Below are 26,846 nucleotides of genomic sequence, written 5' to 3' on the forward strand. Positions count from 1 at the left end.
GGTGTGATCCATCCCCAGGCCCCAAGCACCAGCACAGAGGCTGGTAGAGTGGGTGGATGCATGAGAAGAGGTTTGCTGAACGAATAAATAACTGAGACAGGAAGAAAAAAGGGGCGGGGGGGAAAGGGACAAGTAGAGACATACAGGTAGAGGTAGTAACCATCACAGACAGGGATAGAAAACACCCTAAGGGGAGACTCTGAGACCCAGAGACAGGCCCAGAGGCAAAGACAGGAGGCTGCAGGGAAGCAGGGAGGGGAAGACCGAGGCAGAACCAGAGCTGAGCTGGGGGGGGCGGAAGCCACTGGAAGACAGCTGAGGAGACATAATTGGATCAGAGACAACTCTGCTGCAGTGAGGGGGTGTGACTCACACACACAGAGTAATGCCAGACACAGAAACACACACAGTCTCACACTCAGAGGCACAGACACACACCTCAGGTGCATGTACAGACACACACACACACACACTCAATATGGATTTAATGACCCTTGTCAGGTGCCCTGCCCTGAGGGGCTCACAATCTACCCAACCAAGGACCAGATCATACACACAGGAACCCACAGTCCAGCTCCACACACAGAAGGTCCAAATATAGAAGGCCAGACAACTCCCATCACATCATCCTGTCTTCATAACACACAAACACCATCTGGTATCTTATGCTTGCCTCCCCCTCAGGATGTAAACTCATGACAACAGGGTCTGATCTGTTTGGTTTGCCACTAAATTCCTGGATATACTTGGTGTATAGCATGTTCACCATATAGTATGTTGAATGAATGAAGACTGGAGACACACAAGGGAACTCCATTCGCTCTGGTTGTCAGGCCTCTGCCTTCAGACTTAACACTTCTCTGGTCCAGTACCAGGCCCAAGGCAATCTAGAAGAGTCCAAAACTAGGAAGGGGGCATCAAGGAGAGGCTGGAGGGGATTCTCAGAAAGCCAGGGTTAGATGACAGGAAACTCAAAGGATGAGATTAAATGGCCCAGGCGATGCAGAGGAGACCAAAGATGGGATTTACCCCTACTTCCCATGGAGGAGGTAAACTTGCAGGCATTGTTCAACTGCCCCAAGACAGAGGATTCTAGACACAGGTCAGAAGTAACAAGTAGCTGCCTTCAGGGAGCCAGGCTGAGAGATAGGGAGGCAGTTGTTATACTAAAGCTTCAGAAAACAGCTCCAGCTGCCCAGTGCCACCTGCCCAGCCTCTCTTTAATAACAAGTGAGGGGGGTCTGTATTTGGTGTAGGACCCACCACTAAGTTCTGGGCCTCATACTTTCCTCCACGGCCTGTGTTTCTGCAGCTCCAGGGATCCTGGAGCACTGAGGCCAGACCACATACGCTTGAGGAGAGAAAGTGAAGCACAGCGGGCACCTCAAGTCCAGTGGCTGGTCTGAGCACCTTTCCTCTCACCTGTTGAGGGGACGGGTAGGGGGTGGTGCTCACCTGCCCAGGTCAGGGGTAAAGGTAAGAGAGCAGGGCGGGAATAGAGTTTCTAACTCCACTGGAGGTTGCTGGCCCCTCATTAACAGACTGGAGATGTCCAGCTGAGGTCCACGATCCCTAAGGAGTGCCAGGCCTCTGGTGTCACGGCACCCACAGCCCTGGCTCCAGGTGGCTCTACCAGGCACAGAGACACAGGGGAAGAAAGAAAACCCATCTGTCTCCAGGACTGCCTCCTTTCTCTCATCTCCTGAAACTTTAAAGACTCTCGGCTGGAAACTGATCTGGGGCTCGTTAAAGTTTAAAAGCCAGAGCCTGGGGAGCTGGTCATGGAGGCACAGAGCCAGCCTGCGGGCCTGAGGGCTCTTCTGGGCCCAGTGTGGACACGGACTGAAGGCACCACCCCACCAGCTCCTTGCCCCCTGGGACTGCATATTTTATACTATCTCACATCCCAGCCTGCACAAGAGTTATGCTATAACCACCATGTTGTCCTTTAACCCTCCTAAATCTTTCTGGAGGCAATCCCGTGCTCCACTCCCCACAGGCACTACTTTAGTGCAGGCCTTGGCATGTCTGTGCAGACAAATAGAGCAGCATCTTCCTCCTACCACCCACCTTGTCTAAAACCCTCCCCAGTAGCCTGGAACCTCTGGGACCCAAATTCAAGAGCCTTGATTTAGTTGTCTAATCACCTCCACCTGTCCGAGTTCCAAGTCCCACAATATACCACCTGCAGTTCTAACATCGCCCTGTTTCCTTTCTCCAGGGCCTTTACATAGCTCTTCCTCTGTATGAAATGTTCCCAGTGCTGTCAAACCTGTACTCCTTACTCTCAACCCAATTCCAAACCGATCACCTGAGCATTCCTCCTCTGAGAAGCCTTCCCTGGTCTCCAGGGATGGCTCAGAGGCCCCCTCCAGGTCTCTGCAGCTCCTGTGACAAATGTCTGTTCCAGCATCCTGATTTCCCTCTTTGTCTCCTACCTGAACGAAGTGCCCAAAGACAGGCAGGCCAGCACAGCTGCTCGCATGCGACAGATGAGGAAGCTAAAGCTGGGGCAGGGGCAGCGATCTGCCCAAGGCCACATGGCCGGGACCCTGAACCCTGTTCTCTCCCCCTGTAGGAAGGACCTCCAGGAACACCTCCCTAAAGCCTCCAGCCAGCTCTGAACTTTCCTGTCTCTGATTTCTTCCACCTGAAGATCCAGACCCTGGCTTCGGGAGGGCAGCTCTCTGGGAGCCCTGTTTCTTAAGGACAGATCTGGACAACTTCCTCCAGCTGCCCCTACACCAAGTCAGAGCTAGAACCATCCAGGAATCCAGGCCAGGGGTTCTCAGGGCCTCAGGAGCCCATCTAGGGACCTCTCAGACAGCACAGACCAGCAAGGCTTTAGCTCTCCATTCTTACCCTGTGTCCAGTACTGCAGACACCCTTACCATGACCTAAGGCCAGGCTCTACAAACCACCTGCCCAGCATCTTTCTAGGGAAATAGGCAAACTGAGCCCCAGAGGGGGCAGAAGCCCAGCCTAAACCTGAGCTCACCGAATCCAAACCCCTAAAACCCAATTAACTCCTGCCTCTGCCACCACAGATAAGAAGATTGACCCAGAAAGGTAAAGTGAACCCCAAGGTTACACAGTAAGGACTGGCTCTTGCTTAGCTGGGACCCCTCCAGGGTACCCCTCTCACAATGACACAGCACTGGGAGACCTAAGGCAGGAGAGAGGGGTGGGTTCTGAGCTACAGGGTCCAGGAGATCGAAGGGCCCATGGTGCTAATAAGCAGGCCCGAGACACTGAAGCCATCCTGGCCTTGGAGTCTCAAGGACCTAGGTTCTGATTCTGCCTCAGCCACCTTCAAGTTGTTTGACTGCACAAGTGAATTCCTGCCCTGAACCTCAGCTTCCACATCTGTTCAATGGAGTTCGCAAGACACTTGTGAAGATTCAGTGGAAATACATGAAGAAACCCCTGGCCCTGTGACTGTCTCCACCATCCCCATGACCCTTTTGAGTCCCATAGACCATTAAGAGTAAGAAGGTCCTTGGAGATCCCTGAGATGATCCCAAATTTCACAGGGGAAGAAAATGAGGTACTGAGAGAGGACAGACCTGAGCACTAGCCTAAGAGCTTGGAACCCAGGAGGCTGTGGCATGGAAGCAGGTGGACAGTGAGACAGGTCAGAGAGGGGTCACCAAGCTTTCTGCAAAGGGGAAGAGGAGCAGTCGTAGGACAGGAAGTCAGAAGAGATAGGTCCCCACTGCTCAGCTTCCTGTGGCAAGAGGAACCTCAGGTTCTAAGCCATGCTCCCCCAGGAGACCTCACACCCCTGCTCCAGCCAAGGCCCTTGAGGCCCGTACTCATTGGGACCCACCCTGCCTCACTCGTTAGCCTGTGAATATCCACCTCATGCAGTGGTCAGGGAGCCATCTGGAATTGTCAGTCTCTCTCCACCCTCTGGAGGTCTGGCCACCCTCTGCTCTCAGGTGGCTAGGTGCACAGCAGGATCAGAGAGCCTGAGCACGTGAGCATCAGGGCAGGACTGGGCCGGCCATGCCATGCCATCTCCAGCTTCCGTCCCCTGTGCCTCATCCCTCTCCATGGGACCCAGCACAGGTACTGAGTCTAGAGGCTCTTGGAGCCAGGATAGCCCCATGGCACAGATGAAGAAATAGCCCAGAGAGGGCAGGGATGTGCCCACAGTCACACACAGAACATAAGAACACCATAACCAGGACTGTACCTCAGCCCCTTCTCCAGCTGGCCCTGCTTGAATAAATGACAGCCCCCTGGTTTCCCAATTCCCTCCTCTACAGCAGCTCTGAGGAAGCCTAGCCTGGGCACTGAGAGACCTGCAGTCAGGTGCCCAGAAGCCTTCTGCCTTGGGCCCAGGATCCGTGTTCAGCATCGGCCTTTGGGACAAGGCCTAACCTCACAGGAGGCGGTATCTGCCTCCTCTTTGGTGCTCAGAGCACTGTGCAGGCCTGGGACCAGGCCAGACCAGAGGGAGGGAAAGGGCAGAGGTGGCCTCCAGCAGTTCTGTCCCTCCTTCTGGCTCCAAATGCTGGGCCAGAGCCACAGTGACTTCCAGGAACCTCTGGACACAGGGGTAGGGAGAAAATAAGTCTGGGGGAAGCGGGGTGAGGTAGAGAAAATCAATCAGGTAGGCAGCTAGGTGGCTCCTCCCCCACCCTAGATTCACGTGCTCAGGGCATGTCCAGTGGGCAGCTGCCATTCCCAGCTCAGGGGGCAGACCAAGAACCGGCTGTGGGGAGTGGGGAGCTCAACAAATACCTGTGGTTGAGTCCCAGTCTCCTGGAGTGACCCAATCATTCCTGGGAACTCTGGCTTCAGACCTGCTGTGTGACCTTGGCAAGCCACTCCCCTTTCTGGGCCTCAGCTTTTTCATTTATCAACAGGAATAGGATGATGAGAACACCGTGTCCTTCAAAGAGTTACCAATGGGGTCAAATGCCAAAATGTTGACGAAGATGTGAGCCCAAGTGGACAGAGGCAGGGGCTCTGGAGCCAGGCTGACCTGGGTTCCACTTCTACCTTAGCTGCTGTGTGACCTCAGGCAAGTGACCTCACCTCTCTCAGCCTCAGTTTCTTTGTAGCTTGGAGATATGCTTACTACAGCCCAGGACTGGTCTGAAGGTCAATCAAGCAATGCAGATAAATGCTCAACTCAGAGCAGCGGTTCTTACAGGAAACAAGATTCCTGGAGTCTTGGGGATGGGGGAACTTGGATACCTCTGCCTGTCCCCCAGAGCTCCACGTGGCTGTGCTGAGGGGATCTGAGATCTCAAGATCACCTCCCTTCCCTGAGCCAAGGCCCAGCACCCTCCTTAGGCCCCAGCTCTGCTCACCTCCTGGCCCCAGCCCCCTTCACTGTGGGGAGCACAAAAGAAAGAACTAGGCAGGGAGGCTAGTGATCTGGGTTCCAAGCCTGGCTTGGCTGGAGCTTGGCTGTGTGAGCCTGGGCTAGCCCCTGCTCCTCTCTGGACTTGCACTCCAGTAAGGAGTGAATTTGAAATGGGGATTGCAAAGGCACCTCCAACCTCTGCTCAGTCTGAGAGGGAAAGAGGTCAGGTGTACGCCCTAACTACAAGCCCACAATACCCCAGTTTTCCCAATCCCCTCTACTCTCAAGGAAGAACACCTGGCAAATCTGGTATGACCACAAGGGGTCTATTGTGGAGGTCTGGCTCCCAGACTCACCAATTCCAGTCCTGGACGGGGCTGGGTTTATTCATTAACCAAGCCAGATGGAGGAGGAAGCTCCACTCTGTTGACACAGAGGGTGGGAGTCCCGGGCTCAGTTCAGACTTTCCCCTTCCCTTCCTTCTGGAAAGCCAGCTTGATGGGGAGATTATGCTTCCCTACCCCATGGCACAGTCCAGCCTGAGCCTTTCCCAGGTTACAGGCAGGAAAACAACCTTTTTCTCACAACAGCTTTGCTCACTTTGTATTCAATTCGTTCCTTCGTTCGTTCCTTCCTTCCATCCTTGATTCAACCAACATCGCTGCTGGGCCTGTGTTGGAGGCTGAGGACGGAAAGGATAGGACGTGTCCCTGTCTCTGGAGAGCACTAAGCTGGAACATACCAGTTGCCCTGCTCCTCAGACTTAGACACAGGTCCAGCTATGGGGAAGCCCCTGGCCCAGGGTCCTCAGGCCTGGGTAGAAAGTCCCAGAAAGGGAGAAAAGGAGACACACATGGGAACTGGGAGAGAAAAAGACAGTCAGATAGTCAGGGTGCAGACAAAGAGTCAAGAAGGGAGCAGGTAAGGCAGAACGGGTGAGCCAGGTGCCTATGTGGGGACAGATGGACAAAGCTCTAAATGACTAAGACAAAGTGAGACAGAAAGGCACAGGGTCAGACAGGGAAGGTCAGACATCTCTGGCTCTGTTATGAGGCCCTGATGCCAGAGCTAAATCCGAATCCAAGGGCAGGTCCCAGGCAGGAGGGGCTGGAGTCGGGGGAGGTCAGGAGTGCTCTCCAAGTCCAGTGCCCTGCTCCCACCTCTGCCAGCTTCCACCACAGGAATACACTTCTCCACGTGTTCGAGAAGGAGAGCAGGAAGGCTGAGGCAAGAGAGAGGGGAGGGCACACCCAGGAGCCCACTGAAGGGAGACCTGCCTGCCCCGTTGAAAAGTGGCACTCACAGCAATGCCAGATGTGTTGTGTTGGAGGCAGTCACTGATGGCTCTCATCAGAGTCTTCACTAGCCTGTTCCCCATCTAGTCCCCCAGGGGAGGTGGGCTCACAGGGTCCCAAAACCCAAGCCGGCCCTTTTTTGACAAAGAGAAGAAAATCATGGGGTTGTGAGGAGTGGAGTGGATGACTGAGAGAGGCCAGATATGCCTGCATCTTCCCTGCCTCTGCTGGCCTACACCTTGGTCCCTCCTTCCCCAGCCTGCCAGCCCAGCCTGGCCCTGTGTGAGGCATGGACATCTAAGCCCCGCTTTCAGGATCTGCCAGCCAGGATCCTGAGTCCCTGCAGGAGAGACTCAGGGGACAGCCAGGAGGGAAGAGGGAGAAGCAGGGCATCAGGCAGGAAGAAGTGCAGAGAGTGGGGAAAGAGACCCAGTTCAGGCTGAGAGAATCAGGAATTCGGGACTGAAGGGCTCAGTCTCCCACCTGAGATGACTCAAGTCAGGACCTGGGAAAGGCTTCAAGGGTAGAGGGCTCCCTGAGGGAGACCACTCTCCTAGGTGGGCTTGGCAGCAGTCCACCTCCCTGAGCAGGCAGCGGCTGAGTGAGTCACACCCCCTGTCTCCAGGCCTCTGCTGGCCCATCTGTGAGATGGGGGCTTGCCCAGCAAACTGTGCCTCCTGGGTTCTCACAGGAGACTCTGAGGTGCACAGCCAGGAGTCTGTACCCCTGCTGGAGGAGGACCGGGAGACTCCGGGTCAGAGGCAGTCAGCGCGCAGTGCCGGCTGCACCTGCTGCGGGGCCACCCTACCTTGATCTTGTGCAGGGTACGATCCATCTCCACAGCCTGCACCCACACAGACACACCGGCCTTGCTGTAGGTCAGGTTCCAGCCCGCCTCGGCCTCACACTCTGACCGGAAGCTGCGGAAGTCCTGGTCGTCGGGCACCTGGACGCTGTCGCGGCCCAGGACTGGCCGAGGCCCCGGGGGCTCTGGAGAGGCAGCTGACTGCTCCATGGGGAGGCCCAGGGCCCTGGTCCTGGTCCGGCTCTCCTGGGTCCTCCGCGGAGGCTCCAACAACGTCGACGCGGCTGCAGATGCTGACGCCACCTTCCAGGGACCTGCAAGACCGGTTTGGGAACCGGAGTCAGAACGCTGCGGGCGCGCGTGCGGCTGTCCGGGGTCCTGGCAGGTAGCGAGTTCGAGAGAAGCAGGGGCTAGCCCCCTGGCCAGCGCGCACCGCCGCCACTGGGCAGTATGCCCCTCTCTCTCTCCGCAAAAGCGCGACAGACCGCCGGGGGTGGGAGCCGGAGTGGGGGGCTGCGTATCGGGGTGCGGGGGAAGCCCGTCGGGACCCAGGGGAGGCCGGGACCCGAGGTGACAGACGGTCCGGTGGGGTCCGCGCAGCGCTGGCCGGACTGGCTCAACTAACTCGGCAGCGGCACCGGAGCGGGAAGCGCGCGGGGCCGGTGGTGGGGGCGGGGTGGGGCGCCCGCGGGGCCGGCAGGCTCACCTGTGCCCGCTACTCGCCGGGGCCAGCCGGGGCCGGGGGTGCGAGCGCCTCTGCCGCCGCCGCCGCCGCCGCCGCCGCTGCCCGGGCGACCGGGGCCGCGCGCGGGTTCTGGGGAGAGGAGCAGTGGGTCCCGCCGCCCGGCCCCGCCCCGCGTCCCCCTGCCCCGCGCGCCACCCCCACCCCACCTTCCTCCCTCCCCCGGGGCTAGGCTGGGGGCTCCGGGGGCTCAGCTCGCCTGGGCTTGGTATTTTCCAGGCTGCGGAGGTACAGCTGACGGGGCTTGGAGCCCCGCCCCACCCCGCCCAGCCGGGTCCTAGCGCCCGCCCCCATCGCCCCCGAAGAGGACCTGGCCGGACCAGTCCTCAGGCAGGGATTGAGGAGGGTCCAAGACAGATAGGGCTCTGAGAGGAAGAGCGAGGCGGTACTAAAAGGGGGATTCTGGAAGTTAATTGTGAACCCTTTATCTCCAACACCCTCCCACACTCACAGGTACACACCTCTGCAACAGCCTACTTAAGACACACAAGCAGCTGGTCCCTAGAACCACCCAGAGACATCCCCACACACCACACCCCTGAGACCCAAAGATGGGCACACTCCCACCACAATCAAGAGCCCACAGCTTGCCTCCCCCACCAACCACTGGCCTCAAGGTTCACAAGGTGGCTAGACTTGGACAAAATCTCCACTCCCATCACACTCCCCGTTGGGAGCTTTAATCCTCCTCCAGTCCGGGACTCTGGTCCTTGTCCACCCCCAGTCCACCTGAGCACCCCTGTACGTATTCACACACCTCCCATGGATTAAACTAGGCTTTCCAGAGCATCTGGCTCCAGAGCTCTGGGGCTCCCTGGCCCTCCCCAGGCAGAGCTGGCCAGAGCTCCACAGCCACAGGGGAGATATGTCCACCAGCACTCCAGCCACCCCTTCCAGCCAGGGAGACTGCTACCTGCCCCCTGGGTCCTAGTGCTAGCTCTGTCTCCCGCTGCTCTGTGTTAACTGAGGCCAATAGCTCAATTTCTCTGAGGCCAGGCCAATGTGAGTGTGGCAACAGGCCCAAGGCTGAGCATTCACTACCCTAGTGACTAGGGAGGGCCCGTGGTGCGCTCCCCTGGATGGGCAGCTAATAGGGCACAAGTGCCCCATCACTTGCCCAGGGTCATCAGTGAGTACATGGCCATCCTGCCAAGATCCCAGATCTCAGCCTCCTCCCTCCCCAGGATTCCTTCCTTGGCTCTGGCTGCCCCATCTCTCTGGGCCTGAGTTTCCCATCTGTAGAATGTGAGCATCCGAATGTATAACCTCCTAGCCTCACCATCCTGGAGTTCTAGGATGGAACAGCTTTTCTTAAAGGTGCTAGAGAAAGATGAGGAGTTGTCACGGTGGATTCACAAATAAAGGTGTTTCTTCCTCAAGTGCTTAGGGCTCTGAGACATTTGTGAATCAGGCCCAATTTTAAAAGTCGAGGGGGTGAGGAGAGAACTGTGATGGCAAGTCACCCCAAGGGGCATTCTGCAAAGTAAATCTTGTAAAATGAGTTGCAGGTCCCCACGTGACCTTGGATCTCCAGTGTGAGCAGCACAGTCAGATAATCATCCTTGGCCTTTCTAACCCATGTTCTTTAAGTGTGTGGTAGTAGGTGGCCTGGGGGTGGGGTGGGTGGGGGTGGGCTCTGGTTTCAAGAGGCCAGGGCTCTGGCTCTCTGCTATACACATCCTCTGCCTTCACCCCAGTAGGCAGTTCACTGCCCCTCCCCTGGCTTCAATAGTTTTATCTGACAGCCTCATACCGAGGCTGATGAAAGACTCAAAAGAGGGGTATACAGAGACGGCTTTGTGAACTGTAGCCTCTGGGATCTGCCATGAGGAAAAGGGAGAGGAGCACTGGCCTGGCAGCTTCTGCCTTTTTAGAGCCCCAGTGACACACGTCAGCTGACAGCAGGCACCAGGAGAGTACACCTCTCATCCCCATCGCCTAGTCCTGGGAGGAAGAGATAAGGCTGAAGTGACAGCAGGAGATAGCAGTGAGGACAGGCTCACAGGACTTCTCCACCCCCGAGAGCACTGCCAGTCTGAGACACACAAATTCAGGGAGGTAGAGATGGCAGAAATCAAACCAGAACTCAAATCCAAATATAGATTAACCAAGAATGAGTCTTTTGGGTCTTGGGTCAGAAAAGGTGGGTGACCTGGTACCCTTGGGATCAGGTGGCCATGCCTTGGGCTCAACCCTGCCTGCAGGTTTAGGCCAGGCTGGCTGGAGCATAAATCCTCATTCATCAACAATTTGCCCTTTCAGGCTCTCCCAGTCCCCCAGGAATTTAGGTATCTCTGGCTCAAAGATTCATAACAACCGCCCAAACATGCTTGGATCAAAGCAGATTCATATCCCGTCTCAAACACCCCTGAGCAGCAAAGAGAAGGCTAGGAGGGCTGGGATGGAGGGCCTGGGGGAGGAGCCTGGAGAGGAGTCCTAGGACTTGTCTATCCCTGCTTCCCACAGCCTGGAAGTGCAAAGTGGACCTGGGTTCAAATCCTGTTGATACCATTTCCTAAACATGTGACCAAGAGCAGATGACATGTCCTGTCTGAGTTTCAATTTCCTCATCTAGAATAATAATACCTACTCTCTTGAGAATTATTGCAAGGAAAAGAGTTGTATACATGTTGGTTTCACCCCAAATAACTAAAAATATAAATTGGAAGGGGAAAGGTAGGGAGGAATAAATACACTGTTCAAAAATGGCATATTTCCTTCAAAAAGTGTTAAGGAAATACCTTGATAGGATGGTTGTTAAGGTTCTCGTAAAAGAGTAAACAGTGCAAAAGGTTGGCGAAGCACAACCCTGTCTGACCCCTGCAGCCCCTGTCCCAGTCACAGGGCTCCTCAACAGAAAGTGGATTGGGTGGAAGTGCCCTTCCAGGCCCCAGCCCCAGGATGGGGACAGCACCAAGGAGGACTCAGAGTGGGGGTGGAAGGCAGGAGCATGTATGAGAAAGAGAAGGTGCTTAGCAAGCTGAGAGGCATGATAAGAATGTGAGGAATCATGACCCAGGGTGCTGAGCAAGTGCGGATTTTACACGTTTACCTCACAGAGAGAGAAGCTGAGGTGTAGGAGGCATAGGGACGCCCCTGAATCAAAGTAAGACAGAAGCCATCTGGGGACACAACTACCTAGTAGGACTCCCGGAATGGGGTGAGGGGTTGTTTGGAGATATTCACACCTGTTCTTGCTCACTGACCCCTGCCAGCTGTTGGAACAGAGTCAGGACACCTGCCTGGAGCCATCCATGACCTGGTCCATAATACTCCTCTCTCAATTCCCCTCTCTGAGTTCCCATCAGGACTAAAGACCTACAGACTAACATCATCTAGCCACAGCCCCAAACTGTACAGATGGAGAAACAAAGGCCCAAGCAGCAGGGTCAGAGCACAGATAAGATCTTAGGTCTCCCAGCTCCTAACCCAAGGCTCTGTCCCTGCTTCCCACTACATGCCACCCCTTTCACTACCCTGGGGGTGACACAACCCTCTTTGCTTCAAGATTCCTCCCCTGCCCAAGTGTCCTAGACAATGAGGGGCTACCAGGTCCTGACTTGCTCCTGGGGCTCCCTCCTACTCACCATCTAGTCAGACAGACGGATGGCTACCTCGATCTCCCCTCTGGGAGATGAGGAGAAGGCCTCCCTGACCCCTGCTTCCCCCAGATCCTCTCCTCTGGGGTAACCAGCCTTGCCAGTTAGGATGAGAAAATTCCCAGGTTGCCTAGGGGAACGAGGCAGTATCCTGGGGGCACCATTCTAGAAGACTGAGCAATGACCTGTGTGATGTCACCAGGAAGCAGCAGAGAGGTGATTCCAAAGGCCCCCTGGAAGGGCTGAGGACAGAGCACTCTGAGGCCCCCAGGGCTGGCATGGCCTTGAGGGATGTGTCCTTTACAGTTTGATGGCAGGCGGCAACAGGTTCAGCACCCTAGTCCCACCTGGAGCCGGATCTGAGTGTTTGCCCAGGGTGGGTCTCCTACCCCTGCTGGGCCTCACTGAGCAAACAGCTCAAACACTGCCCTGAGTGAGCTGCTAGAGCCTGAGGGAATCACAGAGAGGCACACAGTCAGAGTTACCCACACCCCTTCTCCTGCTGGTGATGCTGTCACAGCCAAGTGCTGTGATAGGGACAGAATAGAGAGACAAAAATAAGTGATTAAACAGTTAATCCCACTAGGGGATTATAAGTAGAAAAATATGGGAAACTCCTGTAAATTAATGATTACTCGAAAAAGCAGGTTTGCTTAACCACAAAACTAAGCAGGCTTGCTTAGCAACAAAACCATGCCACAGAAGCACAGGACATGCCCCCAAATAATAAAACAATGGTGGCAGGAGACCCACATCCAGACCAGTGAGCTCAATAAGTTAATGACCCCCAAAACAGGCTCTGTGCACACACAAAAACACCATAATTTATGGGAAGGTGACTTTTCGAAATGAAAGACCCTCACTGTATTGAGACCTGAAAATATTTTTCGAAAGTGCTATGACAGTCCTGGCCTAACCACATGGGGAGGGACAAGTAAAGTTCCCTGCCTTGTCTAGGGGAGGAACTGATGATGGAAATGTCACGTCTACTCAAGAGGGACAAAGAAGGTCTTCTCCCCCTCCCCACTTTCCCTTTGATTATAAAACTGTAGCCCACTAAGTTCTGGGGTCACTTCCCACCCACCTGCTTGTAAGCCTCACAAGGGTCTTATTCTCATAAATCACTTCTTATCTACAACTTTGCTCTCGCTGACTTCTTCTCCATGCTGACATAAAGGACTATGGTATCGAAGCTTTTTGGAGCCCCGTTGAAATGATACCAATTGGTTTCACGATCACACCCATCTCCTATCTCAGTCCACACAGCCACATAGCATCTCAGTCTCATGCGTGGGAGTCCAACAGGAGTACACTGGCTTGAGCATGGCAGGTCACCCAAGGGTTGCCAGATAAAACACAGGACACATCTTGAAATTTTATTTTCAGATAAGGAAAATCATTGTTAGCATATTTCAAATATTTGCTAAATCTGGCAACCTTACACCTGGGACCCTGTCATACCCACATCACACAGCCTTAAAGAGCTACACACCAGTCCCCTCACAGACCTCAGTCTCTTACCTGCCCTGGAAATGCGGTCAGCACCTGGGTTACAGCTGTTGTGCACATGTGTGTGTGCGCATGCACACACACACACACACACAAACGGCCTGGCACATCCTCTCTGTGAAGAGGTCCTGGGGCAGAGTAAGAGTCTACCACACTCATTCTAACCTTCACAATAACCTTAGGTGGAAGGTCATGCTGGGACTCCTTAGCCCCATTTGAAAAATTAGGAAAATAAGGCCCAGCAAGAAACAGAAACTATCCGTGGTATCCCCACGTGTGATCTCTGGCAGGGGGAAGAGGGGTGCAAGGGAAGTCTTGTTACACTTGGGCCAGGCTGTGTCCACGGCAGGTATGAGCTCCTCAAGCAGGCCTGTCAAAGGAGCCTCTTCCCCCCAGGAACAATAGCCTAGGGGTTTGGGGGTGGGCCCTCTGACCCTTCCCCCATTCAAGGGTGATACTAATAGCTCCCCCAGCGGCCCCACTAATTCCAGGAGGTGGAAACTGTTCTGTCAGGGCACTGCGGGTTCAGCTTTGAGATGAAAAAATATGAAGAAACCAAAAGAAGGAAGGTGTGGGGGCTTCCAGAAAAGGTGTCGTCCCAGGGCTGGAGCTCTTGCCCTGGTAAAAGGGCCAGACAACCTAGTCCTCCCCAAGACACATAAAGACACCTCCACCCCCACTGCCACCCAGCCTGAGCACGGAGCTGAAGGGAGGGCCTGGGGTCAGGCAGATGGATCAAGAGCCTCTGACAGAGAACTCCAGGGCTTTCAGAAGGTTGCATTGACCCAGCAATTGAACTGGGTTCCTGCAGGCAGCAATGCCTAACAGACATTAGCAGGAGAAGGACCCAGCCTGCAGAAGGGGTGCTGGCCATCTGGGTCTGGGGCCCTCCCAAAGAGGGAGTCTCCATGGTTCTACTCTGGGCCCCACCGACTGTGGGCAAGGCCCAGCACCTCTCTGGTTTGTTTTCCTGCTGAGGTGCTTAAGATGCCTCTCTCCTGGCCTGGGGCAGCTGGGCGGGCTCTATAAATTGTGCACTCCTGCATGGTGGGGGGTGCATGCAGTAGAGCTCTGTTAGTCTCTTCTTTCCTCCAAGCCTAGGAGCACCCTGGGCATCAAGACCCTGCAATGCCCAGAGAGAAGCTCCCAGTCTCTGGAGGACTGGGAGAGAAGGACAGGAGAGGAGGCAGCACAGATAGGGTAAAACACCCTGCTCAGCAGTCTAGCATAATGGCTAAGAGCCTGGGCTAGGGAGCTAGGCCGTCTGGGTTAGAACCTCTTACTGTGTAATCTAGAATAAGTGACTTAACCTCTCTGTCTTGGTACTCCCATTTCTACGAACAAGTAGGCTAGTGGGACTTACATCATTGCCTCCGGGATGAAGTGAGTTCATGCACGTGGAGAGCTTAGCACGGTGCCTGGCAAGCAACAAGCACTCAATAAATGCCACAGCTACTATCAATTCTTGTCTCCTAAGCTCCCTTACCCCAGGTCTGGCAGCTGTCCCCAAGGCATAGCCTCTTTTCTAAGTCTCTGCTCCTTGACCTGGAGGCAGTGCCTTCCTCTTCTGACCTGGAGAAAAAGAAACAATCTAGGTTCACTTGGAACCTGGAGGGCTGAGAATAAAGCAGAAGTGACCATTATAACATCTTGTCACACCCCCTCACCCCAGTTCCTAACAGAGCTACTAAGGCCTGGATGGGTCCCTTTTGGGAGGCCTTCACTCAACGGCATGAGCTCCTCGCATCCAATTAGCCCACTTCTCAGTGTCTGACAACAGTGCCCCAGGACAGCAGTAGGCCCCAGGGCGCCTGGCTGTGCCCAGCCAGCGGGCAGGACAGTCCTGAGATGTCCACACCCCAGGGGCTGGTGTCTAGGACCCTTTGAAGGGCTCGTGTGGGGAAGGCTTGCTAGGAGCTCTGTCAGTTAGTGGGGCTGAAGACTGTGCCCTGGGTCAGGGTTCATCCTGAGGTCCAAAATTCGTACCTGGGTCAGGCCTAGAAGAAGCCCAGCTTTCCTGGGGCATTGCTGTGTCGGGGACTCCTGCCAACCACTGCCCTCTGCCCTGAGGCACTGGTACCCCCAGTTAGTGGGCATCTCCACGGTGCTTCCCCGGGGGCGGCTGCCTCCTTCAGTACCTTCTAAATTTAGGGCTTGGGCTCTGTGACTCATTACTGAATCTGCTTTGCTACCCTCCTCCAGGAGTGTGCTCCCATGGTATTTTTATCTTCTGCTGCCTCAGACTGATTAATAAGGCCCTAGAATCCTGCAGCTGCCACACACACACCACTGAGAGCTCCCCAGTCCACCCACCCCAGCTCGGCTCTGGACTGCTCTCTGACCAGGTCCTCTACTCCCCTTTCCTTTACCTGTCTGTGCACCCACCCCCACCCTGCTATGCCCCAACCCACAACCCACCCAGGTGTCCACATCTGGCTCCAAGTGTGACTTCAGTGGCGGAGGGAAAAGAGAGATGGAGCCTGCCCCCTCCTAACCAGCTGCCAGGCAGAGCCCTGGCCGAACACCAAGACACCTGAGTTCTGGCCTAGACCCCCCACCCCCCACCTTACTGTGGGGCTCTGGGTGAGCTCGTGGCCTCTCTGGTTATCTCTTTCTTTATCTATAAATAAGGGGTTTGAGCAAGACCTCCACTAGGGTGGCCTGGACCAGAGCTGAAAGTACCAATGGACTAGACCGCCACCTTCAAACAGGGTGAGCTGGGGGTAGGGTATCTGATATTGGGCCCTGTCTCCCACCCAGGTGCCTCTCTGTCCCCAGCTCCTGCTCTGTTCAGGGGACACACACAGGTCAAGACCCTGCTGTCAGCCTTTTGGGACTTCTGCCCTGCAGGGAGGAGGGGTCATGGTCTCACTGCCCAGGGCTGTACTGTGCAGCTCTGGGCAAGAATCACCTTAACTCTGGACCCAGGTCGTCAGGAACATGAATCACATGTGTGTGGAGGTGTAAATGCTCCCTGCCAGGTTCCCAGTGCCAGAGGGAGAAATGGGGATGTGAAGGCCTCCCACCCCTCAACTTTCACAAACACAGGCTGCCTGGGCGCAGAGTGGAGGTATCTGGGAGGCAGACAGATCAGGGGTGGTGGCATCTCCGCCCCTACCAGACTCTGGGAGAACCCTATCTCCAGCTGACCTCCACCTGTGTTCATGAGTAACAAAGAGCGGCTAACAGTTGCTGAGCCGGTACCATGGGCCTAGTGCTATTATATGCACTTAACAGTTCTTAACTCATTTAATTCATAGTTACACCTCAGATAGCCCTGGATACGGCTTACCACTCCCACTTTAGAGACAGTGAGGCTCAGAGTAGGGTAGTGACTCACCAAGAATCACAGCATTAAGTCACTGGGAGGGCAAATTAAAAGCTGAGTCTGACTGCAATCCTGGCTTCTGTTTGTACCCTAAGGTAGCTCTTCTCAGTGTATACATTAGACACTCAATAAATGTTTGATGAAGATGTTTGATCACTGACATGTCATGGAAAGATCCCTACCCTAGTCCAGTTTTACGCCAGCTCCTTGTGTGTCCTGAAGAGAGTCTTTTCTTCCGTTAGCCTCAGTTTCCCCTGCTGAAAACAGAGACAAGTGAAGGCCCAGAGAATGAGACAGTTAGAGGTGAGGAAGATCTTGAATTTCTATTTCTACAAACACCTTCCTTTCATGACTTGCCGGAGGAGGCCCCATTTGCAACCAGACCTTAGCGGCTCCAAGCCCCTGCCAAACCCATGTCCAGAACTTCTAAGAGCACTCCAGAGAAAAACAACTGGGTACAGCCCCACTCCAAGGGACAGAGAAAAGGGCAGGATCCTGGTTGGCAGTATGGTTTGCCCACGATGCCACCTGACAGCTCCACCTGGTTGGGGGAGTGGCTCCTAAAGCCTCTCAGCTCAACCTGTATCACCTCCTGTCCTTAGCATCCAAGCCAGCCCAGGTACCACCTCCAGCTGTCATGGGCAGCTGTCAGAGCCCCAAATGAAATCACCTGAGCACTCAGGTTCAGAAATAGAGACCACCTGTTTCCATTCAGGGTTGGTCCCCTTAACATTAGCCGCTCATCTGTCACATCTGAGCTCCTTCCCTTACCTGGGCCACTCTTCTGAGAAGTAGGATCTGTACAGCTTCTGTCACACTGTCGTCTGTCTCCAGGATTGTCCAGTTCCTCCTTAATTTCTTGCTTTTGGTAGTCATCTCAACAGAGCAGGGTCTTCCTCCACCAGGCCCAGCAGGTAGGAGAAGGATTAGGAATAGGGGCTTCTCCGGACTCTGAGCGCAGTCTGTCTCTCTAAGCCTATATGCAACTAATCCTGGAGGTGCAAGGAAGGGCTCCAAGCCCAAAGCCGGCAGCCTGAGTTTTAGCCCTTGCTCACACACTGCTGAGACCTGGAGCAAGCTCCTGCCCCTGTAGGGGCCCTCAGTTTTGCAATTTGTAGTATGATGAAATAGTTCCTCAATCTGCAATCACCGATTGTAATAATCTTCTGCCCTTATAGATTGCTCGGCAACTTAGTTTCATTTCTGCATCTTATTTGATCCTTCCAATATCCTACTTCCATTTACAAATCAGAAAGCTTAGGTCCTCAGGGGAACAGAACTACCAAGGTCACACAGCAACTCAGAGACAGAGTCTAGAGTCCTTGCATCCTGAACCATCGTTGGTGCCTCACACGCAAAGATGCCCTAGCATACTCTCGCTGTATCACTTTCTCTGACCCGCTGTCCCACTGGTAAAATGAGTGCTCCAAAGATCAGATAAACAGACGCAATGAAGGGAGCTGTGCTTAGCAAACCATTTAAAAAAAAAAAAAAAAAGGCAGAAAAATAACGGATTGTTACGTTACTGTTTATTACTGTTATCTTTGCTAAGGCGCCCCCGCGTGTCCATCCCCAGGCGCTCCGTTCGCGCAGGCGCTCTTCGGTGTTTACGGACGCCCTGAGGCCCGGCATTTGCGCGTGCGCTTCCCGTCAGGGAAAGCCCCACCGCCCGCCGTCGGAGGCTGCTTTCAAGTCCCCTAGTGGTTGTGGCTGGAGCGTAACTATGGTTCCCTGGGGCCCGGTCGGCTTCGCCTTGGGTTGAGGCGTCTCTACAACTCGGGAGCGGCGGAGACCTAAGCAGTGGCAGGGAGAGGCACAGCGCGGTCTCTCAGACTCCTGCATCTCAAGTCACCGTTGCACTAAGTCTCGGGTGCCAACTTTCGGGTTCCTCACGGCACACTCGGCGGCCGCGGTGAATTGGACCGGAACTGACCACGCACTGCCTCATGGGAGCCTTAGTTCGTGACTAGAACCTTTTCGGAGGTGGGACGCTGTTTAAACTACATTTCCCAGAAGTCCAAGAGGCCAGCGTCTCAGAAGAAGGGCCCGGGGCTTGCTGGGAGATGGAGTGTGGCGATGGTAGTGAGTTTGTGCAGGAAGGGAAACGTGAAGAAGCGTTGGAGCCTCCGGCTTTTAGCTTGGGTTGTGGGTTCGAGGTACGGATGAGTTACACGGTAGCTGTTAAAGGAAGAGAGTAGCGCTGTTGGGCTGAGTGTTGGGCTGAGACTACACTCCCAGGGGTCACCATCGCCTGTGACTCTCAGTTCTCTTACTGCTTGTAACGATGGAAATATTCTACAGCTGCACTGTCCAATAGGGTAGAGACTAGCCTGTGGCTACTTAACATTTGACATGAGGTTAAGTGCCATGAAGGAAGAGAAATATTTATTTGAATTTATTTAAAAATTAAATCCAATTAATTACTTTTAGTTAAATTTAAATAGCAACCTATGGGCTCAGTTAAGTTCAGTCGCTCAGTTGCTTATGACTCTGCGACCCCATGGACTGAAGCCTGCCAGGCTTCCCTGTCCATCACCAACTCCCGGAGCTTACTCAAACTCATGTCCATTGAGTCGGTGATGCCATCCAACCATCTCATCCTCTATCGTCCTCTTCTCCTCCTGCCTTCAATCTATCTCAGCATCAGGGTCTTTTCCAGTGAGTCAGTTCTTTGCATCAGGTGGTTAAAATATTGGCGTTTCAGCTATGACTAGTGGCCACCGTATTCTACAGCGTACAGTGTACTAGACCTCCTAGTGTTCATAATCAACAGTCATCTTCCTGGTTTGTGAAACCTAAGACTTTATAGTTTTCTTTCTACTGTTGACTGAAAAAAAGTACACCACGTAAAGGTTGAGAACTAGGTTTTATTTACAGCCTTACTGAGGATTATAACCTGGGATGGCAGCCTCTCAGATAGCTCTGAACGACTGTTCAAAAGAGGTAAGGAAGGAGCAAGGAATTTTCCCTGAAAAAAAAAATGGGTAGTGAACATTCAAAGATTATTGCTATTCATACACAAGAAACCAGATGTCACAAATTAACTTTTAGTGCCCTTTTATGTATGAGAAGATGCAAGAGTCTAGGCTTACTGAAATTATTCCTTTGGGATGGTTTTGAACTGTGTTGGAGAAAACTCTTGACAGTCCCTTGGACAGCAAGGAGATCCAACCAGCCCATCCTAAAGGAACTCATTACTGAATATTCATTGGAAGGACTGATGCTGAAGCTGAAACTCTGGTAGTTTGACCACCTGATGGGAAGAACTCAGTCATTGGAAAAGACCCTGTTGCTGGGAAAGATTGAAGGCAGGAGGAAAAGGGGATGACAGAGGATGAGATGGTTGGATGGCATCACCAACTCAATGGACATGAGTTTGAGTAAACTCCGGGAGTTGGTGATGGACAAGGAGTGCTGTGATGCAGTCCATGGGGTTGCAAAGAGTCGGACATGACTGAGCAACTGAATTGAACTGATGCATCTTAAAACTATCTAGGGTTAGTATACTGTTTTTCTCCATCCAGAATTCCCCCTCAGGGTGCACCCATTGTAGGGGGTAACTGCAGGGGCTGATGACTTGATGGCAGGAAACATTCTTTGTTTACTTACTTGACAGGCAACATATTTTTTTTGTCCACACTGCCTACTTACTACACTCAGTCTGCAGATTCCACCTCCTTTGTGTGTCCCTTGAAAATCTAAAAATTAGTTCAGGCTGTAAAAACCTGCTGTGGTGTTCATCAGGCTAGAATAACAGACAGAGAGAAAGCCAGCTGCAAAATTAATAAACAAAATTTTTCCCAGAGACATACTGTAGCTATAAAATATCATAACAACCCTCTTCTTGGAGTGACTATTTCTTACTCACTGAACAATTTTGTTTTCTAAAATCATAGACTATCAGAAATTTTGCTTTTAGAATAGGAATGGAACTCTTGCCTGGAGTAGCTAAATCACTAAGAGGACAGGGTTTACAACCCAGGTGTGGAGAGATTCAGAAAAGGGACTTCTAAACATGTATTCCACATGAGCCTTAACTTTATTGTTTCTGAGGAAACAAGACCCTGAGTCCACTGAGCAGTCCAGACTTGATGTAAGCTACTTTACACACAGCTCTAGTTTGCTTTGAGCTATCAAAATACTGCCTGATTTACATTTCACCTAATTCCACCTCTCTCAGATCCTATAAGAACTCTTTTTCTTTGTGTTTGGTAGGACACTCCTTGATTCCTCTGATATGCTGTCTTCCTCATAGCAATGGGTCAATAAACCTGACTCCATTGGACTATGGATTGTCCCCGGTGGTCTTTGATTGATTGGGTTAGAGCACCCTGAAATACTGGTGTCCTCCAGGTTCCCTCACAGGCCCTCTCTTCACTGCGTACTCTCTTTGGATGACCTCATTCACTTCCATCCATAAGCTGATGATCCCCCAATTTATGGCTTAGGTCTCTCTTTGGCCTCTGAGACGTCTACTTCTGGTTGACTCATGTTCCTTAAACTCCGTGAATTTAACACTGAATCTTTTTTTGGAGGGGAGGGGCAGCCACTTTTCACTGCTGTGCTCCAAGTAAGAACTAGGCACTGACCACCTCTGACCATGATATGAGTAGGGACACTCCTCACCTGGGTCAGATAACTCTTCACACACTGTCCTCAAAACTACAGCACACTGGGTCAGCTGCTTTTCACGTAGGTCAGCAGCCCAAAGCTTAGAAAGCTGGGGGCAGGGGGTTGGGGGCTGCAAGTGGAAAGTGGGTCTCAATTACTCTGCCCCCTTCCCCTGATCCCTCAGTAATGGCCGGTGCCTCAAGAAAGAGGCTGCAGAGGCAATCCCATCTGTCTCCCCCTCCTCATCTCTCATGGTCCCCCCCACTTGAAGCTCTTCCAGTGGTGTCTCCAGCTCATCCAGTCTTAGACCCTACTAGTGCCTTGGAAATTTCATAGCCAACTGTTTTCACTGAGCCTGGTGGCTATGCAGAAGGGTGAGGTGTGGCCTGCCTGCTGCCTGGAGGGAGGGTGAACACTGTGGGGAGAAGCTTCATCTTGGGCTGTGTTTGGTTTTCTCTTAAACATGGCTAGAAGCAAATACACTTCAGCATCTTGAGGATTTAACTTCCATGTGAAGGACCCTCTAGCCATTTCTATTCCACTTCACCTCTGCCACATCTCATCTGCGAAAGATGTTTATATTCCTCTTATTCATGTAACTTTGACCTGACTTTTTGGAAAATGAAAAGGGGTCATCTTTCCCGTCCATTTCAAAGCACTGTTTACGTTTACCCATACTGACTGATGCCCAAATCACAAGTTTCTCTCGTTGGTGGATGTAGCTTCAGTATCTCATTCCAAACATTGTTTTCCCTTTAAAGCAATAGTCAACAGTGGATTCATGTGGTTTGTAAGAAAGGTTGGGGGTCCTAGGACCCCATCAGCTACAGATGAACTTGTTCCCTCAAACCCTGAGCCTTTTGACCACTTCATGCTTCTAAACCATTTAATTTTTAGTTCTGTATTGTTTAATTCATAATCTTTGGTGGACCATTGATTATAGACATAAACAACTATTTAAAGAGAAGCATAAAAATAAACCTGTAAGTCTGTCTAAAGTTGATTGTTACCAGATTCTTGCATTTTATCCAACCAACATTTATATACAGCCTATCCAGATGTCACAGAGACTACAAAGCCACAGCTAGAAGAAAGAAAAAAAAGCAGACATGATGGCGTTTTCATGTATGGAGAATAAAGCTAGTCCACTCTCACAGGTGTCATTTGTGAGAACTGCTTGCAAACAGCAGTCTGAACCTTTAATCTCATCATTTAGAAACAAAACATAAACATTAGAAACAAAAAAATAAACCTGTTGGATTTTAAAAAGTATTATGAAGTATTTCAGACATATACTTCCAATGTTAGGACACACAGATCCATTTTTTTCTTTGGGTTTTACTGAATTCCATCTTTTGAGTATACCATATGTAATCATTCATCCTGTCATATACTGGAGTGCAACTGCTGGGACCAAGGGTGTGTTTGAATGATTGTGTGTGTGTGTGTGTGTGTGTGTGTGTGTGTAACTGTGATGTAGCCAAAGTGCCCCCCCAAGAGGTTAGCTCTGTTTACACTCCTACCAGCAGGAAATGATAGTTCCATTTCCCACACGCTCACCAACTCTAAATATTAATAAATTTCTTAATTTTTACCAATCTGATGACTGTAACATGACCTCTCATTCATACTTTAACTTAAATTTCACTAGTTGCACATAATTTTTTTGTGTGGACCATTTGGTTTTCTTCTTCTGATAAAAATCATTGCCCATTTTTATATTAGGTTTTCTGCTCTTCAGCTGAAGTTCTTTACATCCTTTGGATTTTTACTAATTTGTTATACATGTTGCAAATATTTTCTCCTCATCTACCTCTCTATCTGCCTCTCTTTTTACTTCGTATATAGTGTCTGTTTTTGAGAAAAAATATATAACGTAAAAATTACTATTTTAAGGACTTCCCTGGTCCAGTGGTTAAGACTCCACACTTCCACAACGGGAGTGCAGGTCCTATCCCTAGTCAGGAAACTAAGGTTGCAGGGAGCAGCCTAAAAATATATACATATATTACCATTTTAACCATTTTTAAGTGTACAATAATTCAGTGGCATTAATTACATTCACAATGTTGCAAAACCATTACCACTATTTCCAAAGCTGTTTCATCATCTCAAACAGAAATTCTGCAAACATTAAGTAATAACTACCCACTTCCTCCACATGCCTTTATAACCTCTAATCTACATTCTGTTTCCATCAGTTTGACTATTCTATATATTTTATATAAGTGGTCACAAAATATTTGTCCTTTTGTGTCTGACATTTCATGTGGTGTAAATTTTCAAGATTCATAGAAGTTATAGCATGTATCAGAACCTCATTGCTTTTTATGGCTGAATAACATTTCACTGTATGTATAAACCACATTTTGCTTATTTATTCACCTGTTAATGGACATGAGTTGTTTCCACCTTTTTTCTGTTGTGAATAATAATATGACCCTGTGCCGGTGCTCGTGCACGCGTGCTAAGTCGCGTCAGTCATGTCCGACTCTTTGCAACTGCACAGACTGTAGCCCGCCAGGCTTCTTTGTCCATGGGGTTCTCCAGGCAAGAATTCTGGAGTGGGTTGCCATTACCTCCTCCAGAGGATCCTCCTGACACAGGGATAGAACCCGAGTCTCCTGTGTCTCCTCCGCTGCAGGTGGATTCTTTACTGCTGAGCCACTGGGGAAGCCCCATTATGAACAAAGATATACAAATATCTCTTTGAGTCCTTGCCTTCAGTAAACCTAGGAGTAGAATTACTGATAGGTTCTATGTTTAATACATTATGTTCTATGTTTAACCTTTTGAGAAACCATCAAACTTTCCCACAGTGGCTGCACCATTTTACATTCCCACTAGGAATGCCCAAAGGTTCCAATTTCTTAACATCTTTGCCAGTGCTTGTTATTTTCCATTAAAACAATTTTTTAAAATCATAGCCATCATAGTAGGCATAAGGTGATTTGCATTTCCCTAATGAATAACAACACTGAGCACTCTTTCATGTGTTTATTGGTCTTTTGTATATCTTCTTTGAAGAAATGTCTATTCAAATTATTTGCTCATTTTTTGAATTGGGTTATTTTTGTTGTTGTTCAGTCATTAAGTTGTATCTGACTTTTTGTGACCCCATGGATTGTAGCACTCCTGGCTCCCCTGTCCTTCACTATCTCCCAGAGTTTGTTCAAATTCATGTCCATTGAGTCTCGGTGATGTTATCTAACCATTTACTCTTCTGCCCCCGCTCCTTTCTCCTTTTGCCTTCAATCTTTCCCAGCATCAGGGTCTTTTTCAAAGAGTCAGCTCTTCACATCAGGAAGCCAGAGTATTGGAGTTTCAGCTTCAGCATCAGTCCTTCCAATGAATATTCAGGATTAATTTCCTTTAGGATTGACTGGTTTAATCTCCTTGCAGTCCAAGGGGCTCTCAAGAGTCTTCTCCAGCACCACAATTTGAAAGGATCAGTTCTTTGGTTCTCAACCTTCTTTAATGGTCCAACGCTCATATCTGTACATGACTACTAGAAAAACCATAGCTTTGTCTATTAGACCTCTGTCGGCAAAGTGATGTCTCTGCTTTTTAATATGCTGTCTAGGTTTGTCATAATTTTCTTTCCAAGGAGCAAACCTCTTAATATCATGGTTGCAGTCACTGTCTGCAGTGATTTTGGAGCCCAAGAAAATAAAATCTGTCACTGCTTCCACTTTTTTCCCCTTCTATTTGCCATGAAGTGATGGGACCAGATGCCATGATTTTAGTTTTTCGAATATTGAGTTTAAAGCCAGCTTTTTCACTCTCCTTTCTCATTCTCATCAAGAGGGTGTTGAGTTTTAGGAGTTTGTTATTTTTTCTGGATACTAGGCCCTTAGAGATATATCTGCAAATAATTTTTCCCATTCTGTAGGTTGTCTTCTCACTTTCTTCATCATCTCCTTTGATGCACAAAAGCTCTTTTCTTCCTTTATTGCCCGTGCTTTTGGTATCCGGAGAAGGCAATGGCAACCCACTCTGGTACTCTTGCCTGGAAATCCCATGGGCGGAGGAGCCTAGGGGGCTGCACTCCATGGGGTCACACAGGGTCGGACACGACTGATACGACTTAGCAGCAGCAGCAGCTTTTGGTATCATATTCATAAAATTATAGTCATAAAGATTTTCCCTAATGCTTTTTCAAAGATTTTTTAAAATAGTTTTAGCTCTTAAGTTTAGGTCCATTTTGAGTTAGCTGTCTTGTATATAACATGAGGTAAGGGTCTGATTTTATTCTTTTGCATATACAAATCCAGTTGTCTCAGCCATTTGTTGAAGAAAAAAATATTTATCTATTGAATTGAGTTGGCATCCTTGTCAAAAAGCAATTGACCGTTGATGTATGGATTTACTCCTGGATCTCAATTTTATTCTAATGGTCCTTGTGTCTATCTTTATGCCATTACAACCCTTTTTTTTTTTTTTTTTTTTACTGTTGTAGCTTTGTAGTATATCTTGAAGGGTAAAGTCCTTCAAATATGTGCTTTTTCAAGATTATTTTGGCTATTCAGGATCCCTTGCAATTCCATATGAATTTTAGGATTGGAATTTCCATTTCTGCAAGAAAGACTTGTCATCTTGATAGGGCATGATGTGTTTTATTGTCCAGAAATTTTATATTTTGATACAGTTAAATTACCTATCTTTTCCCTTATGACTTTTGTGTTATGCATGTTGTTTAGGAAGGTCTTCCCTATCCCAAGGTTATCAATAAATTATTCTACTTGTTTCTGATACCTTTATCATCTTATGATTATAAGTCATAATGTAATATAATTCATCTGGAATTTACTTTTGCATATGGTGTGAAGAAAAAAATTATAACCATATTTTTTTTGCTAACTGGATAATTAATTGTCCTTACATAAATTATTGAAGAGATTCCTTTTTTCTATGTATCTGAAATGCTACCTTCATCTTATATTAAATTTCTACATGGGAGGATCTATTTTTGTTCTATATTTTATTATTAACCTTGCCTATTTTTGAACAAGCAGCACACAATTTTCATTATACTAGTCTTTCCTCATTCTTAAAAATATTTTTGTGGTATTCTTTTTGAGATGAGTTTTAGAAACAACTTGTCAAATTCCATAACAATGAAATCCTATTGGAATGTAATGGGAATATATTGACTTCATAATTTGTGTAAATTACATTTTTATTTTTAGTCTTTCCAACTCCAAACATTTATATTTTTTCTTTCATTTAGATATTCTTGTATGTTCTTCAGTTAATTTAATTGATTGCATTAAGATACATTAAATATATAATTGATACAATCGAATTAACTTATGTTGTTCATTTTCAGCTAGTAAATTTTTTCTTGTTATACTCCTAAATATATTTGTTTTTGTTGCTGTCGTGAATGACTTTGTTTTTACTACATTTTCTAACTGGATATTACTGGGAGGCATAATAACTTCTGAAAATATTTTCTATATATTAGTTATAGAAGCCTTCCTACATGTTTCCTAATAGAGTTAAGCAGAGATCTATATACAAGGTTTTCAGTGAAGCATTCTAAGAGCAAATAATTGGAAATAACCTAAATATTTATCATCATGATATTGATTTATATATATAATACATCTATGCAATGAAATACTTTGAAGCTTT

The 26,846-nt window shown here is 49.9% G+C and overlaps 1 protein-coding gene across 3 annotated transcripts in view; it reads right to left on the bottom strand.

The window, feature by feature from the left end:
* STARD10 (StAR related lipid transfer domain containing 10) overlaps positions 1–17,638 on the bottom strand; it is a 32,812-nt gene extending 15,174 nt beyond the window's left edge. Inside the window, exons 1-2 of one of the 3 annotated variants that reach the window (XM_061149565.1) lie at positions 17,370–17,638; positions 7,424–7,734 (exon numbers count right to left, since the gene is read on the bottom strand). In XM_061149565.1, coding sequence (XP_061005548.1) covers positions 7,424–7,630 — 207 coding nt within the window. In that variant the 5' untranslated portion in view covers positions 7,631–7,734; positions 17,370–17,638. Of the gene's footprint in view, positions 1–4,749; positions 4,804–7,423; positions 7,735–8,361; positions 8,392–17,369 lie in introns of those variants that run through there. The other 2 variants (XM_061149560.1, XM_061149573.1) reach the window with 2 other exon arrangements.
* Positions 17,639–26,846: the final 9,208 nt, after the last annotated feature.

Source organism: Dama dama, chromosome 1 (assembly GCF_033118175.1).
Source record: "Dama dama isolate Ldn47 chromosome 1, ASM3311817v1, whole genome shotgun sequence".
NCBI classification, from domain to species: Eukaryota; Metazoa; Chordata; class Mammalia; order Artiodactyla; family Cervidae; genus Dama; species Dama dama.